The sequence below is a fragment of the Pterocles gutturalis genome, unplaced genomic scaffold (genome assembly GCF_000699245.1).
Source record: "Pterocles gutturalis isolate BGI_N339 unplaced genomic scaffold, ASM69924v1 scaffold17178, whole genome shotgun sequence".
Lineage (NCBI taxonomy): Eukaryota > Metazoa > Chordata > Aves > Pterocliformes > Pteroclidae > Pterocles > Pterocles gutturalis.
In genome coordinates this window covers 6,602-29,723 of record NW_010118394.1, presented here as the reverse complement: position 1 = coordinate 29,723, position 23,122 = coordinate 6,602, and the positions used below count along the sequence as shown (strand labels likewise).

The following is a 23,122-nucleotide window of genomic DNA, read 5'->3' as shown; positions in this document are numbered from 1 at the left end:
AAGTATGAAAGTTCACAGTGTCATAAGAACAGTGTTCCTGCTTCAGGTTACGTGATGAATTAGTTACTGGCCATGTGACAACACACCTTCTGTTAACAAACTAGCTCAAGTTTACCCAGAACACAAGACTGAACATCCAGTACTGGGATACTGTGAAGCAAAGCCATTCCATTTCATTTTACATCAAAGCAAAAACCTTGCAGTTGTTGCCCAAAAGACACAGTAGCTGAAACACGACTGGCATACCTCCTTCCATGTAGATCCAGAATGTCATTTGGCAAATCACTGTTCTGTAATTTGGAAGTCATCTCCTCCAACAATAAAAACCCTAAGAAAAGACTCTTGAGATCACCAATAAGTAGAAAGTCAATTCAAGATTGTAGGACTAATATGACTTTGCTAGTGCTCCACAGTGAAGCATCGTAGATGCAATTGCTTTAAAACCACCCACAGCAAGCATGAAATGTTCAATATGCTTGCACTGCAACACCAAGGTAATTTCTGTATTTTTGGATTGAACATCTTTCAGAAAAAAAAAGTTGTAAATAATTAACCAACAAAAATACCCACAACTCAGGCCAATAGTTTAATTAAATTTAGAGTTTATTCCAAAATAGCTATTCCTTCCATTAACAGCAATAGAATGCTTTTCAAAATCATCATTCACATCTTGAAACAGAAATTGGAATCTATTACATATTCACTCCTGAAATACAATGTCAAACTTTATTGACCTTGAAAGTATACAAAGAAAGTCCTTATTTCCTTTGGGTGAACAGTTACTATACAGTTTTCTGAGGTCTCTGTACTGTTGGAGAATCCTGCAAAACACAAAAATTTTGGTAATTTATTCAATAAAAAGATTTACTCAAAGGTACGTATTATTCTGTTTCAACAGTTTTAACACATCCCTTCCTTGAAAGCTAATGTTTGAGCAGATTCTCCTCCTTAAAGCTATAACCCTAAGATGCACCCATTCATAATGTTAAAACATACAACAATCCATCTACTTCTCACACACTGACTCACACAGCAAATGTGAATGACTCCCCACCCATGTACCTCTTCTTCATTGCGAGTAAACAGCAACCAAGTTCCTAGCTGCAGGTCAAGCAGAGCTCTAAACTCGCACCTAGCCCAGCCCAAAACTTCTGCAAGCTTTTTACAAGGCACACATACAGATGTGACAGTAAGGACAATGTCCAAGCAACTAACTGGAATGAGAAATGAAATGAGGTCACCCACAGCATTTGACTTGAGTGTCAGCCCTACCTTGAATCATATCCACACAGTCCTTTAAGCTGATTACAGCGGGGATTTTTAACTGCAGCTGTCTATTTTTCTGCGGCACAGGCTTAACCTTAGATTAACACAACTCATCAGCATTTAACAAAATCAATCTGTGTCACAAGTGTGAATTCATAAAGTAGCCATTTATATCTGGACAAAGATAACTCCAGAAAGATTTCAAGCTTCTTAACACTTCTAGGCAAAACAAGCCGTCAGAGAAATACAGCAGTCTAGTACTCGCAGGGAATCTCTGCTAGATGCTACTGCTTGCAGGCTCTGCCAGATACTAGGTCTGTCATATGGAGAACAATACATTTTTAATGTTGTAAATATTTTTTTTTTACTTAGAGCATTCATCAAGCTTTGAAAATCAAGCCTACTTCGAAAATCACCTACTTTTGCTTGGATATTGTGCAGTCTTCCACTTCCACCGCTTCAAACTGTTTATATCCCAGGTGCCTGTGAGTGAGCGCTCTTCCACTAGCATCACTGATCCTAATCCCTTCAGCAAAGACTGTGAGTAAAGAAAACAGAAGGAATTAAATCACAGTTTACTGAAAATAGCATCACACTCACCGGTCTAGTACACAGTTAGACCAGCATAGAACTTTCATCTTTAGGACTGATCTGTTAAACAGAGCAGTAGAGACTTTAAAAATCTGCTAGGTCATGAAACACAAGGGCAACTACAGATTCACCAGGCTTCAAACTAAGCAGCTGAAGTGCTGAGAGCTTCTTCTCTGTTGTAAAAAAGTTCAGAGTGTACTAACCTCTCCATTTGAAAGCTGAAACTCACACTGCACTTTTAAAAACAAAACAGAGAACCCTACACCTTGTTCCCCATGTTTCTGTCATCAGAATCAAAATTTAATAGTTTAAAATAATAAACCCCTGACATGCATTATAATCTACTTCTATATGAAAGATCAAATGAACAAGAAACTGAAAATACAGTACATGATGGAAGTGACTGTAGTTTCAACAACTCAGAGAAATAAACTGTACAGGAAAAAAATGTTTGTTTCCTTTATCCCTGTCCACATTTCATTAACTATAGGTACAACCTGTAATAGCTAAACAAACAGCAAAACAGATTCCCACTCTCTGCACTGGTTAAGGTACTGCAGAAACTGTTATACAACCAAGAGCTCAACAGAACCAGTCCTACAGATATTTATACAGATCTTCATGGCAACTTCATCCAAGTAATGGCTTCTGTGTTGCAAACCTGAGTAAAAATAAGACCTGCTTCCCTCTGAGGTTAAAGTTATACTAGCATTTTTGCATCTATCTTTTGTGGAGTCTCTAGCACACGTTTCATTCCAGAACCAGCTTCTCTCTGGAACAAAAACACCTCAAGTGGTATTCTGCCTCGAAGAATTACATTTACCTTCAGATTTACCATCACAGGTTGAGACAGCACAGGATCCTCTCCAACTTCATACAGGTGCCTAATTCTTAGCAGGATACGACTGAAATCTGCATCACCTTGCTTTTGTTTCCCTGTAAAAGAAAACAAAAATGTGAACATTTTCTTACTTTAAAAATAAAGCAAATTTTTCAACCTTTATTTTTAGCTTTACACTCTCATAGTTTGAACTTAATTCCCATTTTTTAAAATTAGCAAGAGGACTAAGAGCAAGAAATACCCAGCTCCCACTGTCGACAGGAATGACACTAACAAGCATAATGAACTCATGCAGGAGAAGTATTTTCCTGTTTGAGTAGAGCAATCATACAGTACAATTAACTTCCTTGATAGAAGAATTTAACACTTTGAATAAATAAAAGTACTAGCCATAGAAGACAGAAAGGAAAAAAAAAACCAGCTTCTTTAGGTGTAACATCCAGCCACCCTTTTGAAAGCACCTACCCATGCGGATGCTGTGGACCTGCTCTGCATGATTAGAGCTGTATCTCCACCCTGGAATGCTCAGAGTCTGGAGATGAAGATTAGGTGGGACAGTTACAGATGAATCGTGGACTGAATTCTGCTGAAGTTGTCCAGGTAGCTTCAGTTTATCTCCTCCATGCAAAGTGAAACAAAGCAAACATCAAACATCCATCACACACACAAGCCTGGCTAGGGTACTGTGGAAGGGTAAAGAGATTTTTGCTTTTTCTGCCCAGGCAGATACCAAGCAGAAAGCAGAATGATTTTAACTGCTGGAGAAGTATATTAGAGCTTTCCACAAAGCAAATCTAACTGCAGCTTGAAGCTGCTATTCTACTACCAGGCTTCAGTTTCAGTTAATAAGTCAAACAAGTATTTTTCAAAGAATGACTCAAAAATGGTCATTAAGGACTCAGCATCCAAGAAGCTGATATATGGTGCACTAGCTACTTTGCACTAATTCCCTGTATGGACATTTTGTTCTCATTAAATGTTTTAAAATTTATTCTCCTCTGAAAGTAGAGGTATTTACATAACAAGAGAAACATTTCATATACTTGGACAACGTCCATGTTTGAAATTAATACAAAGTAATTAGCAGGCTCTAAATCTGCCTCCTAACTCACTGTATACTAACTTTGCCGCACAGGAGGCAAAGCATTTACAAACTTAACAGCATAAATCAGAGCAAAATAAATAAGCCATTCAGATGCTAAAGATATACAGGAGGTGGAATGAGTTACCTGCTAATGCTCCAAACATTACTACTGGCCTGTGTTCTAGCGCCAGTCCACTTGTCCGACACAAAATATTGGTGAGAGCCTTGGTTCCTAAAATAAGCCAAATCACAGGACGAACCACTGAAGAGTCATTCAAAGTGAGATTGTAATTCAGGTCCCACTGAAGGTTGTTCCATAATCTCCTGTGAAGCATCACCTGTATTGGGAAGGTAAACATCACAACAGTTATCAGCCATCATGCTTTACTTATGTTATCAGCAGCCATGAAATTACGCTCTCCTAGGAAAAAAAAAACCTGTATGTTACCTCCACTTGTCCATTTCCTGGACTTGAGACACCATGAGCTCTTTCTGCAAGCAGCATCAGCCTTTTGGTATCATCTTCAACGTAGGCAGTCTGGACCATAGGATAGTAGTTCTGAAAACACACAGTAAATCATGCAGTGATAATATTAACTTAGGTAAGGGTAATGGAGAACAAAGATAAGACACAATTGACTTTGGACTACACCTTTGTGCCTACCCGAGCCACTGTGTTATTCACATATGCCTTGAATGGTCTTTTCTGCATCTGATATCCATTGCTGTCAGTGTAGAGGAGCTGTCTGGTGTTCAAATTTGTGCTTGTTCTTAGCACTGCTTCACGATTTAATTCCAAAGGCCCAACACTGTATTCTTGCTCTATCCTATGGCAAAGCAACTTTCCATCGTAGCCTTCTGGTACTGTATACATCCTGGTATATACTGCATATATGTAATCCTTAGCAGTAACATTACTATAAAAATGAGACGGAAGATATGCAGAATTTATAAAGTGGAGCACTTGATTGGTTATGTCAAGACTTGCAAATCATTCATTATGTCATCCTACACACTGACAACTTTCCTGCCCATTTTCTACATATTTCATCTACAATTATTTTTAATTTCAGTTTAATTTTCAAATGTACAGATATTCAGCTAGAGTAAATGATAACCTACAATTTTCTTTAGGGTTGCAAGTGCAAAGAGGACTCTTCATTTGATTAGAGAGGCTCTGTTTTCTTCAGAATTAACAAAAAAGTTTTAAATAATAATGACTACCTATGCAATATGTTTATATTCTACAGAATAAATGTATTTTTTCAATCTGGGCAACATTAATTTTGATGCAAGAGCTCATTCCACTGTTTTCCAAAGGTCCTTCTCAACTACAGTCCTTGTACAATGTAATGTAAAGCAAAAGGCTTCAATCAAATAACCGAATTTAAAAGGGGGTGTAGGGGTTATAGACTAATATAGTTTTAACCCAGAAAAGTAGCTATGCTCATCAGAGGGCAGATTGTCCTTGTGTAGGATTCATTTCTCGTTTCTCTATTTCACTTGTAAGGAAGATATTCACAGTTATTAAAATGAACCATTATTAGCTGCAATTTTAATTGAATTGGATGGAGCCAGGTTCCCAACAGAAGCTGCACTATAAAGTCAATCACAGAAGCTAAGTCTGAACAATCTTCACCCCCTTCCCTGCAGCCATATGTGCTATTTAAAGGAGGCGCTTCCTCAGCACTACATTTAGCAGATGCATGCTAGTTCTTCTGTCTTAATCCTGAACAGTACACAGAGCTCACTGATTAGAAGTAACTATTACAAAATTAATCTCATACATATCTACAGAGAATTAAACATTCCAGTGAAGTGAAGCTGTAATGGTGCACCTGTAGAAATACTGCCGGATCTCTGTCATCAAGTTTCCAGAAACCACTTCCAGTCCCACTGCTTTTGATACTGGAACAGCTGAAGCATTTGGGGTAAATAAGTAGTTGTCTGAAATGGGTCCTTTCATCACGTCTCCATTCACATGGTACTCAAGGAACTCCTGGGTCAACTGGATGGTCTGGTTAGTCTCCCTGTGAATCCACAGAAGAGAAAATATTATATTACTTACAAACACATTTTGTACATAATAGATGCAGTGCTGATCTGCAACAGAAATGAGGCTGGGAATGTAAGAAAAAAAATCTGTTTCCTCAAAATGAATAACTGATTTTATAAGATTTAGGAAATGAATCACAGAATCATAGAATGGTTTGGGCTGGAAGGGACCTTAGAGATCATCTAGTTCCAACCCCCTGCCATGGGCAGGGACACCCTCCACTAGACCAGGTTGCTCAAAGCCTCATCCAGCCTGGCCTTGAACACCTCCAGGGATGGGGCATCCACAGCTTCTCTGGGCAACCTGTGCCAGTGTCTCACCATCCTCATAGCAAAAAATTTCTTCCTAATAGCTAGTCTAAATCCGCCCTCTTCCAATTTAAATCCATTCCCCCTCGTTCTTTCTCTACATGCCCTTGTAAAAAGTCCCTCCCCATCTCTCCTGTAGCCCCCTTCAGGTACTGGAAGGCTGCTGTAAGGTCTCCCCAGAGCCTTCTCTTCCCCAGGTTGAACAACCTCAACTCTCTCAGCCTGTCCTCATAGGCGAGCACCTCCCAGCCCTCTGACCATTTCTGTGGCCCTCCTCTGGACTTGCTCCAAAAGCTCGACAACCTTCGAGGGAAGCAGAGAATTAAAGTGCTTCCTGTCAAGACATCTGCCAGTGTGTAAATAAAGGGTGTGTCTATGTCATTTTATACTTCCGCAAAACAGCAACATCTTAAGACAGCAACAACATTTACATTAGCTCATGGTTTTGACGCGAGAGCTGCTACAGGAGCAAAAACTACCCACTGCACAAAAATGAGGTACATCACACCATATTAATGAATAATCAGGTAAATCAGCATGATGCAAGTTTCTACATTTAACATCGGTAACGAATATAAGGGCAACAGGATAGCAAAATTTACACTTGCTCAGTACCTACGTTGTCTCCTCCCTTCTCCCCTGAAGCTGACAGTTTAGCTATTCGTGACTCCATATCACAGTCTTTGGAAAGTCATATGAAGGCAATTTAAGATGTTATTGCCCTCAACTACCTGCTCTGCCCCTTTTTTGGAGCCTCGTTGGCAAAACAGGAAAAAATAACTTAGTCTGGCATACAAATTTAAACTGCCAACCATTTCAGCTAGTGTTAATATAGCGATATACAAACTGTAATGACCGAGGAGCAAAACATATCCAAGTCTTATCTGCAACTCCTGTTATAGGGCATTTCCAGTGCAGGGGCAGGACTGACAAGTTCTAACTGTTGCAGCTATACTTTATAAAGCTTCACAGTTGAAGATCCCTTTTTTTTTTTAACCTCTCCTCCCATTCTGACCTGACGCCTTGCTCTTTCCCATTACCCCAAAGCAACTCAAACATTCTGGGATTGTCTGAAGGCTTGTGAAGAAAGTAAATATCCAATTTCTCCTACATGCTGAATTCCAGCTCTTGCTGCCTGCCAGAACAGGATGGAGAAAAATGGGATCTGAATTCAGACTTTTGTTCTTCCTCATTATGTTTCCTACTATATTCCTCATGGAATCTGGAAACAGCATGTGGAGGCACTTTGAGAAAGTACTTTCTCCAGGGCTCCTAATTAAGACACATCTATACTTTTAAAGTGGATTTTAACTATACCGGAAAACAAGTTCTTGCTCTACAAGGGAGAATTATAAACTAAAACACAAAGGTGAAAGAGGTCTACTAGTCACTAGGCCAATGCCAAAGGGATCAAATCTTCCATCAGGACATAGCTGACAATCTGAATCCTGAGCAGGCAAAAAACAGCACAGCTCCACTGAAGCTGAAGGAATCAGGCCAGTTCACATAAGCCAAGAAAGACAATCTGCAAACTCCAAATCTCACCTCAGTCTTGATTGTTCTTCCATTTTATTTGCCTGATTGAACAGAATTCCCTTAGTCAAATGTTTCCTTTCAAAAAGCGTTGCAGTTTCCTACCACAGAAACAGTGATACAGGACTTGCAAAACACTACTGATTAGTAAGAGAAAGCTCTTGCTTTACCACTTAAGGCTCATTGTATAGCCATAGTGTATGTGCTTACTTATTTTTAATACAAACACACATTTGTAACCCTCTTTAGTTCTAAAGTACAATGAGATTCTGCTGATCTACTAGTTAATACGGTGATATGTCATCTTAGACCGACTGCATGGTTAAACAGGGCAACAACATTACAGAAACAGTATGGAATCACACCTATGCTAGTGTTGATGTTTCCTGTAGAAAGAAGGATGTGTGAACTGGAGATAAAAAGGAGTAATTGTAAAGAACATTTTGTTAGTTAAGTCTCAGAATTAAGACACATGATACAGTCCTTGAACTTATTTTTACAAAAGGTTTTACAGAATCCAAAATATTATTAAAAACAAGCAGGTAATCTCACCTCTCTGTAATGCTGTGCATTAGATTTGTGTTTTGGTCAAACAAGACCTGGTAGCAGTTGTTAACCACAGGAAGCAACTGCCGACTTTGTTGATCTGCACGAGTTATGTCTTTTCGCTTGTAGTTCACTGATCTCCCTATAAATGCAGACTGCTTACCATTCAAGGGTTTAACATTGTATTTTCTGTAGCTCAGACCACTTATTGCAACTAGAATATAGAGATCATAGGTAGAAGGGGACTCCACCGAACTTTGAACCTGTATGTTAACATACACAACAATGCTCAATTACAGAAAAGCAATTAGCAAGGCAACTATCTTCATGTATTGTAAGCCCCAAATTACAAAAATTAATTACTACTTTAAAAATAAGTTTCTAAACATGCCGTTTTTATAATTCTCTGTTATAATGCAGATCTATGCTGCTTTTCATTGGGAGTTTGGTGAACTTGGATCAAGTTTAGCCTTTCTGTGAAGGAAAGAGGGTCACTAAGCAAATTACAAAGTTAGATCTTAATGTGCCCATAGAATCATAGATCTTGATTTAAGATTGCATTGTGAAATGTCTATGTAAGTAGAAATAATCACAAATTAAACTAATCAGTCAAATGACAGAAAAGAGACTGAAACATAAGGGAAGTGACGAGTGCAAGTATGAGAACAGTCATGGCAAGAGGAGGAAGCACACAGACATTCCCTCACCTTAGGCAAGGCACACAGAGAGGGAGGAAGCACGTGCATACTTTTGAACAGCAAACGGAACACCAGTGTTATTTAATACCAAAATACCTTAAACAACAGTTTTTAATCATCTTTCAATTACATGTATCCTGTCCATTAATGTTACATAATTTAGTACTACTTTTGGTTTGGGGAAAGAAAATGGGACTACAGAAATACTGTGCAGATTACATGGACAAAGAGGTTAGCTATGACTAACCAGAAAGTTGCCTGTTCCTTCACACTGCGGACTGGCACATGTCCAGATACTCGCACTGCAGACCTCCTAACCTCAGTGTATCAACAGGGCCTACTCCCACTCTCTTCTTTCACTATACAGCTCACACATGCAGCGCAGAAGAAGGCAGAGCACTTGCCAAGCCTCAGTTCCTCCCAGCGACATACTCACATCAGGGTTCTGAGCTAAAAATTTCCTTCTCTCAAAAAGGAAGGAGTGTGTGATATGAATGTACTTTTGAACAGTATATACAGGAAGAAAAGATCCCAAACCACCTTCTCATTACTGGTAAAGAGATTTAATTTAGCCTCAAGTGACTATCCACATGCATATGGGTAACTTGCAGCAAAAGAGAGTAGAGACCAACTCTGGAGCAGAGAACTTTGCCTTTTTAAAATAAAGAATGAAAGCTTGACTTCAGGGCATCCTAAGTCCTGAAATAAATGCTTTAAATACATGTCAATCTATCTTACAAGGCTAAAGTAATATGAAATGGCAGGACTTCTGGGAGGTAAGTAGCTGACAGGTAAGGAGGACCATCTGCTAACCCAAGAGACTGATGGTTTCCAGATAAAGGCAGTACAGCATTACACCACTGTCATGTGTACATGCAGGAACAGGAGACAGCTGTTGTGTATCACTCCCTGACTCCAATGTGCCTTGATGCATGGTGATAGTCATAAGCCACAGATAACAGAAACTCTGTCCAGCTGGTAGAACCTGATGAGCTATCTGACATCTTGGGGACAGAGGGGAGCATCTGGAATTGTGTCACACCACTTCAAGCCTTACATGCAGGAGGCATTCCTACAGGTTTATCAAGCCATCGATGATGATGGACAGTACTAGCTTTCACTTGAGGCCACTTTCTTCTCTCCCAGGGAATACTTGGCCTCGTCTTGGAGCTTGCTATGTCAGAATGATATGTCATATGGCAGCTGACTGTCCCCAGGTTTTTTTGGGCTTGTAAATAAGACCTACATTTCTTAAATCTCTTCTTCTCCCCAAGGCAAGGGCTTCAAACAAAAATGCTTTATTGTAAACAGTGGTTTTTATAGAAAGAAAAGCAAGGTAAGAAGTGCCAGGTCACGCACAGCAGGTGTGCAAAGGATAAACCAAACACACCAGAAGAGCAGGAAGCCCTTTTGGATACATGAAAAAATTCTAGTTGAGAGAACAGGGAAGTAGAAAAAAAAATATAAAAGTCACTTGAAGGAGGACTAGGAAAATCCCAGTTTGAACTTATACAGGGGGTAGGATCAAGTCAGTGAAGACAGAGAAGTGAAAGAAAAGCAACAGAAGAAAACAAAGCTGAAGTACCTGTGCTGGTACAGAATGTCCCAGTTCATCATATACACTCATTGCCAAGTGGCTGACAGAAACTGTGACAAAGGTAGTGATGTTCCACGCCAGTGGATTATAGACAACCACATATTGGTCAACATCTGCAGCACCTTCATGCACACAAACAAAGCCACCAGTCATTAAAACTATGTATCTTTAAAATGTGATATTAAAAAGTATTTGAGATATCTGTTTAGGTACAACCATCTTACAAAATTTTAACATAAAACTCTGCAGTAAAACCTCATGATTGAAAAAAGGAAAACATTTTATAGTACTTCATAAAAGCCTCTTCTGCTCTATTCTTCTATTTTTTACCCAATAAAAAGACACTGCGAATCCAGAAAACTACATGTGAGTTGAATGTGAATGCATTTAGTGAAAATAAGCAGCTTACCACAACTCATTGCCATGCAGTATTAACTTTATCAGAGCTATACAGAAGATCAAATGAGAAGCCTAATCTAAAAACTCTGTAAAAAAACCAAATCAGCCTGTTGCGCAACTCATGTCACTACTTAGGTCTGACAGTTTAAAAAGTTTGCAAAGTAAAAGTAAAAGGGAATGTACAGTCTTTAGAATAGACTCCTTAAAAATTCCTTTACATTTTTTACACAAGCTGGCAGTACACCATAGCAAGAACATTTAACTGTGACCATGTTTCTTACTGTGTAATTTTACATCGCATAGTCAGGTTAGTTTAGTAATTACCCTGATCAGCACCTCTTCCTCCCTTTCGCTATATGGGTGAGGTCTGAATCTGGGAGCCGGGTCTAATATATGCACTGGGGCAGGGCTCTGCCTAACATCAGTTTAAAGGTCCTGGTTTCAGATGCTTGAGATTTGGTTGCTCATAAATTCATCTGAGTTTGCCTCAGGTCTAGCAGGTCTCATAAGGCAAACAGGATTGTCCAGCTGTGGTTCCCAGAACTTAGGTGGTACATAGTATGTTGATTGTTTGGGAGGAAAACATGATAGCTTTCCTAAGTTAGCCTGAAAATTGGAAAAGCTGTGTTAAAAAGTACCTGGTATTCCTGAGTCTTTATTGTAAACAGAAGAATAGACCTCTCCGTTCTTCTTCGCATTGTTCATGTCAAAGATTATAGAAGCCATTAGCTTCTTTACGTTGAACATTCCATACATCAAGTTATTCATGTACATGTCCTTCACCTTGGGAGACTCTGTGCCTGTTATGCCATCGTGGTGCTGGACCTTGCATTTAAGAGTAGTTTGAAAGGTCACAATGCAACAGGACGACAACTTCACATTTGCATTTGTATTAACATGGTTGACAAATGTTCAGACATATAACTTAAAATAAGAAGGTATTACAGCTATGTTCACAGATTCAGATTTTGCCTATTCCAAATTGCTATACATAGAATGAAGTGATCAAAGACATGATGCTCACAGATCTCCCTCTATACATATTCCTCTTGTAATATTTAGAAATTACTAAAGTTACATATTTAGAAGAAATAAAAACACAATTTACCAAAACCAAGAATGCAGCAAAAATACTGTAACAAGACAGGTATTTCATTTCCTACTAAGATCTGGTCAATAACTTAGCTGTCAAAATATTTATTACCAACAAAAGCACTGAGGCATGTAAATGGTTAACAGTACGTGGCTGATCACTTAGCTGCTGAATTTTGAAGAAAACAAATCTGTCCTTCCTCTTCTAACTTGCAAAAGTAGACATTATCAGTAGTTGTCAGTTCAGTTTGTGTTTGTTTGTTTATTTTTTTAAAAAACATTTGGTAAATAATAAAACTAACATTAAGAAAAGGAATTTCATGTGCAAAGTCTGAACCCACATACTCTTTTACCAGCTGAAGAACACATTTGCCAGTAACTATGACTTCAACGCATGGCTAATGGGCTGAAGTCATGTTTCAAGACAGTTTTTTAAAAAATTGCTTTATTTTTACTTATGTCTTGCTAAAGGAGAAGTTATTTCTAAAAACATAAAAGCAACCTTGAGACACTCTAGCCGAAATGCTTAAAAGCAAAGCTTTGCCTTTCAGCAATAAACATCTTAATTCAAATTAAAAAATAAATCAGTCTTTACCTCTGAAACTGCCCATCTAAGGCTCTGAAGTTGCTTTAAGGCTCTACATTTGCAAATAGAACTTGATGGGTGTTTCTGGACATACTGCGTGAAAAAGGACTCTCCAGCATAAAGTAGCGAACTTGCTCTCCTTGCGATTCCTTTTAACGTGCTCCGAGAAGTATAAAACCCAGTCCATGCTTGGAATGGCTCTGTTAGAGTTGAACAGATCCAATACATGTCAAAATACAATTTCAATTATCACTTATTTGTTATTTATTAGACTACTACTGTACAGCTTCTTACATGAAATTTGCTGTGGGTTTACACATGAGCCATAAAATGGAAGAGTCATAAGCCCTACAAAGGAACACAAACATGCACTTTGGAAAACTACAATCTTTCCTACAGGCCTAGTAACAGGAGTGTTGATACCAAGTCATTATGACTAAGTTAACGTGTGTTTGCAGAAATTTCTTCATTGTAGATCTACACAAAACAACTTTATAAGTTTCACTGAAGCCTATTTTATTACTCACTAATAAAAAAAGTGGATTATAATCCTTGGTTACTGCTTGATACAAACTCTCTGTATTCCCTCCTTTTAGTCAAAGGGAGTTATCTTGTCATTTCCTCAAGATGGAGTAGAAACCGTGATGAGATAACATGACTACAAACTGCTGCAGCACTTCCAACTACGTCAAAAGATGCCCTCAAGTGGTCAGTGGAAAGTATTTTCAACAGTTAATTTGTGATAAAATGTTCCAGTATTCCATAGAGTAAACCAGGAAAACAAACATTCGTTTTTAAAAGCTCCAGGTCTCTACTTAGTGGTTTGTTTTGTTTTGGGAGGATTTTTTTTTTTAAAATATACCAATGATAAATAGTTTTTCCAGAGAGAAGTTGCAGAAAGTGCATATATGCAACTGTAACAATCTGCTAACAGCCTAGGATCAAAGGCAACAACCAGAAAACGGGACTTTTGCTCCAAAACTCCAGGACAAATTCTTCTTGGCCTAAAAAATACTAGAAGTTCAAACAGAGTGTATTCAATTTCAGTTTTCAAGGTTACAAGCAGAAGAGTCACATATGCATATTAGCACAGTACAATGAATGTAGAGCAGAAAAAGGAAATACTTATCTGGGATTTAAAACTTGAGTTTCCAAGGCATATGTCAGAAGTGACACTGAGCCCAATAAGTGACTCATAATAAAATGGGATAGAAAGAATGAGAGAGGATTAATCATCAAGAAGCAAAATAGTATGTGGGAGAAAGTGCACTCAAATCTATATTGCAATTGCAAGGTACAGTAAGCCGTTTGGGGAAGAAATTGCATCTATGTGTGGGCACCCACCTGGAACGTTGAAGGTGCTGCTATTACGCAAGCTAATGGCAATTGACTACTGCCTGTAAATTATGCCAAAAGATACAGGTAAGAGCCCAGATGTAAAAGGATATTAGCACTTAAAACTGGCAGCACATTTATCAAGTTGCTAGATATTACATGATCCCTAGAGGGAGGAGAGTGAGTAAGGGATCAGTCCATGCAATGATTCACAGGAAATAGTTATTTTTACTAATTTAAAAGTTACCAGACCTGTTACAGAATATTGGATATATAAGCTAAATTTAGGTTGTTAACAGTCCGAGATATACAGTGCCAAAAAATCTGATGAAGTAGTGGTAGTTACAATTATACAGAGAGGTATTCTAATGATAATCCAGGCAATGAAACAAATTAATGAGTTTAGAAACTGAGAAGTGAGCTATGTCTTCTCTCTGCATACTTTGATATAAGGCCTAAAAGGGTAAATTTACTGGGGAAAAGGCTTACAGAGATGTTGGGTATGGCATGCCTTCTTCTATCTTCCCAGTACTTTTCAGCTCTGCTTGAAAACCTAAGGTACTCCAACAAGTAAGAAACAAGCAAGCAACAAGCAGCTGCAATGAATTTGTGTCACATCATACCATGATATTTCAGAAATACAGGCAGTATTTTTACTTTTTGAGACTTCAGTTGTAACACAACTTTTTCCTCACAGAACTTAAAACTGTTTCTTTAATGAAAAAGACAAGACCTTCTCCTAGATCTACAAGAGACTTTAGGGGTGCATCTACAGTAGTGCTTTGTTTGGACCAGAAACATGCTTTTGAAGTGAGTCTACCAGTTGTCCTTGCCTATTATACTTTGCCTTATATAAAAGATGGGTTTGGAGCTCACAAAATGTATTCCTGATGGTATGTAACAAGCATTAATGGGCATTCAGTCCATATGACCAGATTATATCAAATTCTCCCAGACTTATGTAGAGTGTGGATATCGAAATCATAGAATCATAGAATGGTTTGGGTGGGAAGGGATATTCAAGATCACCAAGTTCCACCCCCCCTGCCATGGGCAGGGACACCTTCCACTAGACCAAAGTTGCTCAAAGCCTCATCCAGCCTGGCCTTGAACACCTCCAGGGATGGGGCATCCACAGCTTCTCTGGGCAACCTGTGCCACTGCTTCACCACCCTCACAGTAAAATATTTCTTCCTAATATCTAATCTAAATCTACCCTCTTTTAGTTTAAAACCATTATCCCTTGTCCTGCCACTCCACTCCCTGGTCAAGAGTCCCTCCCCATCTCTCCTGTAGCCCCTTTTAAGTACTGGAAGGCCACTGTAAGATCTCCCCAGAGCCTTCTCTTCTCCAGGCTGAACAAGCCCAACTCTCTCAGCCTGTCCTAATACGGGAGGTGTTCCAGCCCTCTGACCATCTTCGTGGCCCTCCTCTGGACCTGCTCCAACAAATCCATATCCTTTCCTCACTAAGGACTCTGGACCTGGATGCAGTACTGCACATGGGGTCTCATGAGAGCAGAGCAGAGGGGGAGAATCACCTCCCTTGAAGTGACAATGCGACATGGCTCTATTTGGCCATGTATCCATCTTTTTCTAGGTATCTTTCAGTTTATCAGTTTCCTTTCAGTTCCCTGGATCCTGGAGCACTGTTTCCTTATTACAGCTCATTTTTGGGGAAGAGAAGAAGAGGCATAACATGCACATCTAATACTGCTGAATATCTAAGAGACCACAGGTTTTTTGTGCATGCTAACATGTGGGAGGCAGAGAAAATAAATAATTCCAAGTTAAATGTCCAAACATGAAAAAAATAGTCAAAATCTGTATTTGAAGCAGAATTACTCCTAGGATGTCAGCTTTAGAGAGTTCAGACAGGATTTCTCCAACATCATGAGAGTCTTCTTAGTATTGGTATTACTATTTTTGTATTATCTGGTATACCTCTGTGAAGCACCTTTGCTATCACTGCTCTCTGCTAACCAGTTCACAATGTGTTACATACTCTGCAGTCTTTTTTTATTTCATCCATCCATTGAAATATCTTACTGAATTATAAGACAGGTGGCCTAGGCCTACAGGTTTATCTCATAGCTCAGCGTTTTCACTGTAACAGAACCTAGTCACTGCAGTATCTATACTTTTCTTCAGGACATTAAAAAAATTTGCATGACACTACATACACAACATAACTTATGCTTAACTTTCCTTTGCACTCTATTGTTATTCAAAGACAGAAAAACAAAAACTTGATGTTAGATTTCTTGCCAAGTTTGCCTATTTATGAACTCTTTCTTTCACGGTCTCTTCCTCCACCCATTGGTTCCAACAGTTCCAAAGAAATATTCCAACCACTGCACTACCATCTTTCTTATACCAGTAAGTTGGGATCAACTTGTCTATTTGATGACACCTGGTACTGTAAAGAAATGTTATAAAGAGACAGTGTTTTTCCTCTTACTTACTTTCTCATTATCTCAGTTCCCCTTTATTAAAATTTTAAATATGTACATTTGAGGCAGACATTATGCAATTGTGAACTCAATTACCTGTTGAATATGGAAGAAAGTCTTGAGAGTCCCGAATTTCCCATGTAAGATTTCTGCTATAAACCGCTTGGAAGTAATCTCCAACAGTAGCATACTGGACAGTCACTCCAAAATCATCAGAATGCTTGTTAATATAATCCAGCAACAGGTCCATGTTGGAGTACTGAACAGATGCATTAAAGAACTGTTTGTCACAGCCCTGAAATTCCAAAAGCATAACAGCCAAATCATTTTGGGTCATGTAATTTAGAAGGATTTTTTTAAACACTAGTCTATATCAAAGTTGTATTTATTTTGATCTTGACTGCCCATTGTTACAAAACTTCAAGATGGGTAGGGTTACTCGCACAGATCAGCTGATAACCAACCATCATTACAGATAAGGAGGAGTGTGTGGACACACCATATTGTGCAAGAGCATGATATTTTGGATGCATATGTGCCTGGAAAGATGATTTTTGCTTCTTTTCACACTGCATTTCTCCTACTTAGCAGAAAATAAGGAAGTTCTTATTTTCTGCTCTTAAGAACGCTTACAGCTTTAGGAAGTGCCGAGGACATGCCATGAAAAAAAACAATCTGGACAGAGATCCCTGCAGTAGAAATGTCACACAATGTGTTGCTGATGCCCCATCACAACACTAGACTATAGTACTTCAGATGTTCATCCCAATTGTTAAGAGAGGGGACACACTGCTTATTAAAGCCTCTTTTTTTTTTTTTTGAGCATCCATGCACAACTTCTGCCTTCTGTTGAAAGCATCTCAATACAGACTATTTGTGGGTACAAACATTTTCAAAAAGACATAACTAATCATGCCTTTGTTCAACCACAATAGCTGAACAGGAAAATGAGAGTCAGTCAGCCATGTCACCATGTGTATTCTTACAGTATCAATATCACAGCATAGGCATCGATCTGAAGCCCAATAACATGCTAAGAAACCTTCTCCACATAAAAAAAGGCCTAATTGAAGCATTCCAACACTGACACCAGCTTAATGCATCCTCATCTTCATGTCTCTGTGCTTGAGATAGAACACATTGCACAAGTTAATCCTGATCTCATTTTCAAAATAAAGATGCTTTCAGCAATTTGCCTTCAAAGCTTAGCAGATGCCTGAAAAAATGTCCAAAGACTCTGTTTTCTTTGCAGTCCCATGTTCCACCCCAACTTCTACCTGATGAGCTCGAGGAGTTTAACCTAATGAGCTGAACCCATCCAACTCATGAATGAGTTGAAACTGATGAGTTCAATTGAACTCAGAGACAATTACGCCAATTACGCTCCCCCCTCTTTTGCAGATACGAGTGCCACCTCCATCCCTTCCCTCTTTACTAGGTGTTTCAGGTAAGGTCCCTGTCACATCCTTTTTGAATCCTAGTGCACATGCCTGTCCCCCAGACATAACAGGGTACGTCACTGATCAGAAAAGTGGAAATTCTACTTCCAAAACGGAAAAGTTCTTCTGAGATACTCAGAGATCTTCTGCATGTCTATAGCAGAAACTAGAAAACGACTTCTAACTGCAATGAGCGACTAAAACGTATCAAACCTAATCCTGAAGAGTGTGGCAGTCAGCACAAACCAGACTTCCTAACGCTGACTCCAATTAAATTTGTGGGGGAGAAGTGATATGTTTACCAGTCAAAACTACTTCATATTTATAGAGCACTACTTTCAATTCATGATCCAAGAAGCCTTCCTCATAAAAATAGACATTTTGCATCACAGAAGGGGTGTGCTGGGCTGGTAGACGCCGCTTACACTGACACAGAACATAGTAGCTGAGGAGCAAGGCAGCTGTGTAGAACAAGGATATCCAGGAGAACCTGCGGTGGTTAGTCATCACATCCACTCACCACCCGAACAAAACTTTGCACAGGAACACTATATATTACTGTACAGTTAGTTCAACCACACAGGCCAAAAAAATCTCAAGGATCAGTTCCAGCCCTTAAGACAATTCCATACCACCTCCTACATCAGCTGCTATGGCCTCTAGAGAGGCAGGTTTGAACTTTTAGACTTCCCCACAGCCCTGTGCCTCCTCCTGCACAACTAGGTGCTTCAGATCATGAACACTTGCTTGTCCATACAACTCATCACAAAAGTGCAAGTAGTCTAGATGTCAGGTCTGACCTGCAATAAGAAGCATTTCCTGATTTTTTTAACTGAAGGAAAAAAAATAATCCAAGTACTCCAAACTATTTGTAACCATGAAAAAATAGCTAAGCTATTAGAGGTATCTGTGTATCTATTTCTCTCTACTTCTTTACATATCAGTATGAATAACTAACTCTTAATACTTTGTTTAAAGCTCATTATCACAAGCACACAAATCAGGAAGTCACAGACTGAAATCTTCTTACATTACAGTTTTGTACTATTCTAAACTGCCTCCTCCCCATTCCAGCATAACTTTCACTATAGCACTACTACAGAGTATTATATCACGCTTCTCCTCTCACCCTCAAAAAAAAAAACCAACAAACCAATATAAGCAACAGAGTCACAAACACAGGAGAAAAACAAATCCGTGACTCAAAGCTGCATCAGAAAATGTTTGTTCTCTTTGCAACAACAGATATTGTGGTGAAACAGCCTCTTTAAGAACACACATCACCCTTTAGCATTGTAATTGAGACCTACAACATTCATCAAAATTCAGAAACAGACTGTACATTCAGTTTTGGAAAAGTTATTCTTTTCTAATGACTTAAAAATAGCGAGAGCATATCAGCAGTACGTGTACATGTAGGACGTAATTAACATAACATATTGCTGAAAAAAATGCTGATAATGTACTTACCCACGGCCACAAAACATCACTTGTTTGGAACCAGGCTGCTCTCTCCTTAATGTTTGCCACCATGGCTTCTGCATATGCATGGATATTGGTCTCTGTAACAGGGAGACTCATGTTTGGATAAACACCATCTTTTGGTGGATCTGGGAAAGTTGCAATTCCATTCCAATAAAATCCTGATCTAAGTAGAAGGAGAAAGCAATAGGCTATAAACAGGATGTATTCAACTGGGAAAAACACATCAAAAGGTGCTGGGATAAGATGCAGATGCACGAGGAATAAGAAGCAAGAAAATTACTGGTTTTATTCATTGCTAGTATTTGGGTCTGAGTGTTTATTTGGGGGTGAAGGCAGGGGGACATTTGCCCAGTTTTTGCACTGTTCAACTTTCCAAGTCCCTGCTGCTTGCTGGCATAGGACAGAGAAATCACAAGACAAAACAGCAAGCTTTGTAACAATGAGGACATTTCCCCAAGCAGACGTTGTTTACGAAGAGTACTTTACTGGAGAAGCCAGTGAGCAAAATAAAGTTTTCAAAAGCTCTCACATTTTTTCACAAAGTGAATGTAAAATTTTAGTCGCTTTACTTTATACACAGATAATATACACAATCTCAGCCCAATATAATGCTGAAAATCTCCCATAGAAAATCAATTAGCAATGGCCAAGTTCATACTGAGCTTCCTGGAATTTTTAAATCTTAACTTTCCAGGCAGAGAAACAAAAACCCAGTCCTGCTTTGGACATTTTCTCTATATAGCAATTGATTTGTTTCACATTTTTATTCTATATATTTTTTTTCATAAGTACTGACATGTTTTATATATATGTAGATGAAAGCCGTACCTGTGTTCCAAATCTCCTGGTGCTAGAAAACATTGTTTTTAAAGTCTGTCAATATTTTGAAGTATTTTTAATGCCTGCCAGTGTCACTTTTGAGCACTCAATTGTCAAGTACTGAGCAAACCCCATGTATAATAATAATAATAATCCTGACTCAGATCTACAGAGTCTAGACATCTCCTTGACCTACTGCAGGTCAGGAGAAAGCAGTTGAAAAAAAACAGTCAAAGAAAATGCTTAAACCCCAACAATATAAACTCTTAGAAATGATCAGTATTTTTGCCTATTTGGGAAGTCTTCAGACCTGTTTGAAAAAGGTATTTGCGATGGGGTGCAGTAGCTGTACTGATCCATAACATGGGTGAAGATCTCCTGTCTTTCTGATAAGGAAGGAGAGCCCTGCCATACAAACTGAAGTTTCTGGAAAACAAAAAAGTTAAGAAACTGTTACCCCTCCTCCTGACAGGCACAGAAATATCATCATTAACAACTTAAGATTTCAGAGAGCCCCTCTTCCCTTCTACCACTTGTAATAATTTAAGTGCTTTTACTTAAGACCAGCCAACAGTACCCCAAGCAAGGTCCCATACTATATACAGGAGGCTGTAGTGTTGTCTCTTTGAATTGATGGAGAAAGAGAGGAGGCAGCACACTGCCAGCATACTGCTAAAATCCAGATGTAAGCCTAGCTTATCACAGGCATTACACCTCACCTGCTTCAGTGGAAGATGGACACCTATAAGCTAGGAAAGATCCAGATGTAGTCTGGATTGCACTGTAGTCAGTGGGAATCAAATGTTTAATCAACTGAAGCAGAATTTTTACAGTTTTGGAAGCCTCCAGACTGTCAGGTGCCAGAAGAAAAATTAGGTGGGAAAAGATTGTCAAAAGCTCATAAAAGATTTTAGCAGAAAGGAAGTGCTGCAATTCACTGCAAACATAAAGGTGGTAGGTTCTGGCTTCACCAATTCAACAAGAATTCTGTTGTCTTCTTCAGAGATGCTTGAGTTTCACCCAAGATTCATACAAACTGCATAATGCCCAGCTCATATGAGTGAAAGCCCCTTATTTTCACATAATTCACTGTGTAAAACTGATGACAGATGAGGGTCCAACATTGTGATATGAAAATAAAGACATTTACTGTATACAGGACACCATGTGAGAGAAGGCAAAACATGAAAAAAAATTTCAGTAAAAATTGATTAGCTGCCACCCTAACTGACCTAGTATTGTCACTTTCACAGGCACAAATAAATACTCCAAGCATGGCAACCACTGCACTCAAACATACACACTATACTTTAAAACAGTCCATAAAACCCCAACATATCTAAGATTTTCTCAAGGGAAGCTGAAACCCATTCTAGATACCTCCAGTGCCAACACTTGTAATTCAGTGTCTACTTACACATTGCCCAACTGCCTGCATTTTGTGTCTTCTTCAAGGAGACTGTATTTTATCCTTGACCGCAAGTCCTGAAGACATTACTGACCATACTACACAGATCCAACATATTTCACTATTACGACATGCAATCAGCGCGTCACTTAGAGAAGAAATACCTACATTTTCTTGCACAGATCAGAGGGATTGTTATCAATGTCATGGTTTGGACTACGGTATGTAGAGGCTGGCAATGGGTTCCACTCCTAAGGGTATTTTTACCTTGTTTTTCTGCATGTCAGCCTTCAGATCATAGTCAATCCGAGAAATAAGATGAGCATTAAAACCAGCCAGAGCAAAAAGAGTTGGTGTTGTAGCTGAAGCTCCAAAAGGATCAACGTGCCAAGAAAACTGAGGCCTGATCCCAAATGTTTCATACAAAAATCCATGGCCTTCTGCAAAGCAAAATTTGTTTACGTTAGGAACACTTTTACAAGTCCATTTTATAAATTGTAATAGGCATACAGTATTACGGATAAGCACTTAAAGGATAGCTCTTTGTTGCTGTTTTCCAAAGCATTTAAAGTTTCATGAATTTAATGATTCACAGCAGAAAGTTTCACACTGACAATATTTATTTCGCTATGCCAAGTATAACTTATTAACATCATAAAAGATGAATAAGAAAAACGAATTATTGTTAGAGACAGGCCTGGGAGAATACAGATTAGGTTAAGGCTAATAGCCAGGTTGGAGTATGCATGGAAAAAACAAGCTGGGTTGTAGTCTGTGTTTGCTCAAGTCATACCACCCATTCTCATAAAATTTCAGTCTTGTATCAATAACAAAGGGACAGGGAAGCCATCCAGTAAACAAAACCAATATTAATATGATCCTCAATCATAAAAAAGGAAAAAAGCCAAAGGTTAATAGCAATCTTCAAACAAGATGTTATTTACAACCAATGTGATTAATATTGCATTGAAATGAGTTTCAAAAAAAGAAACCCCCAAACCAGAAAGACCAGACAAAAAGCTCAAGCAAACCATTTAAATGAAAGTAAACCAACCAGTTAAACAGGAGATTTTATTCAGAACTCCAGTATATCACACTAGGATCTCATCACAAAATTATAAAAAAATAAATAAAAAAAATTGCAGATCTGAATTTCATAGTTCTGGAATTGTGCTCAGAACTATTTGAGAATATAACCACATCTTCCATTTTGGACTAACTCCATGCCAAATTTTAATATCATGTTTGAATAACTGAGGTTGCAAGGCATTCTCTTTTCACTTCATCTTTCCCATGGTTTATGTGTTCTCTGGTGAAAACACTCACAATGTGTTTATTTTAATTCTTCTGACTGAAGCACACTTTAGGCAGAGTTTGCAGGCTTCTCCAAAACACAGCTGGCTCGACAGACAGGAGAAGACATGACATGTAGACCCCAAATATCTGCACTGGCTTTATCTTCTCAAGAGGAACTCCACACACAATGCAAGGATACATTTTTTTTTTTTTCTTTGCATGTACTCAAACTGAGCAGAGTGCTTTTACGGAAGACAAACAGGAATTTTAAAATATATTAATACTTTTGCT

At 38.6% G+C, this 23,122-nt stretch overlaps 1 protein-coding gene across 1 annotated transcript in view; it reads right to left on the bottom strand.

The window, feature by feature from the left end:
* Positions 1 to 585: 585 nt before the first annotated feature.
* Positions 586 to 23,122, bottom strand: part of MAN2B2 (mannosidase, alpha, class 2B, member 2) — a 27,918-nt gene continuing 5,381 nt past the window's right edge. The window contains exons 3-18 of the mRNA XM_010076191.1: positions 21,803 to 21,975; positions 20,438 to 20,553; positions 19,294 to 19,471; positions 16,481 to 16,679; positions 12,607 to 12,797; positions 11,558 to 11,744; positions 10,509 to 10,642; positions 8,232 to 8,488; positions 5,621 to 5,812; positions 4,447 to 4,699; positions 4,231 to 4,341; positions 3,928 to 4,120; positions 3,164 to 3,316; positions 2,681 to 2,793; positions 1,687 to 1,804; positions 586 to 821 (exon numbers count right to left, since the gene is read on the bottom strand). Of these exons, the coding sequence (XP_010074493.1) occupies positions 727 to 821; positions 1,687 to 1,804; positions 2,681 to 2,793; positions 3,164 to 3,316; positions 3,928 to 4,120; positions 4,231 to 4,341; positions 4,447 to 4,699; positions 5,621 to 5,812; positions 8,232 to 8,488; positions 10,509 to 10,642; positions 11,558 to 11,744; positions 12,607 to 12,797; positions 16,481 to 16,679; positions 19,294 to 19,471; positions 20,438 to 20,553; positions 21,803 to 21,975 (2,663 nt within the window). The 3' untranslated portion in view covers positions 586 to 726. The remainder of the gene's footprint in view (positions 822 to 1,686; positions 1,805 to 2,680; positions 2,794 to 3,163; positions 3,317 to 3,927; positions 4,121 to 4,230; positions 4,342 to 4,446; positions 4,700 to 5,620; positions 5,813 to 8,231; positions 8,489 to 10,508; positions 10,643 to 11,557; positions 11,745 to 12,606; positions 12,798 to 16,480; positions 16,680 to 19,293; positions 19,472 to 20,437; positions 20,554 to 21,802; positions 21,976 to 23,122) is intronic.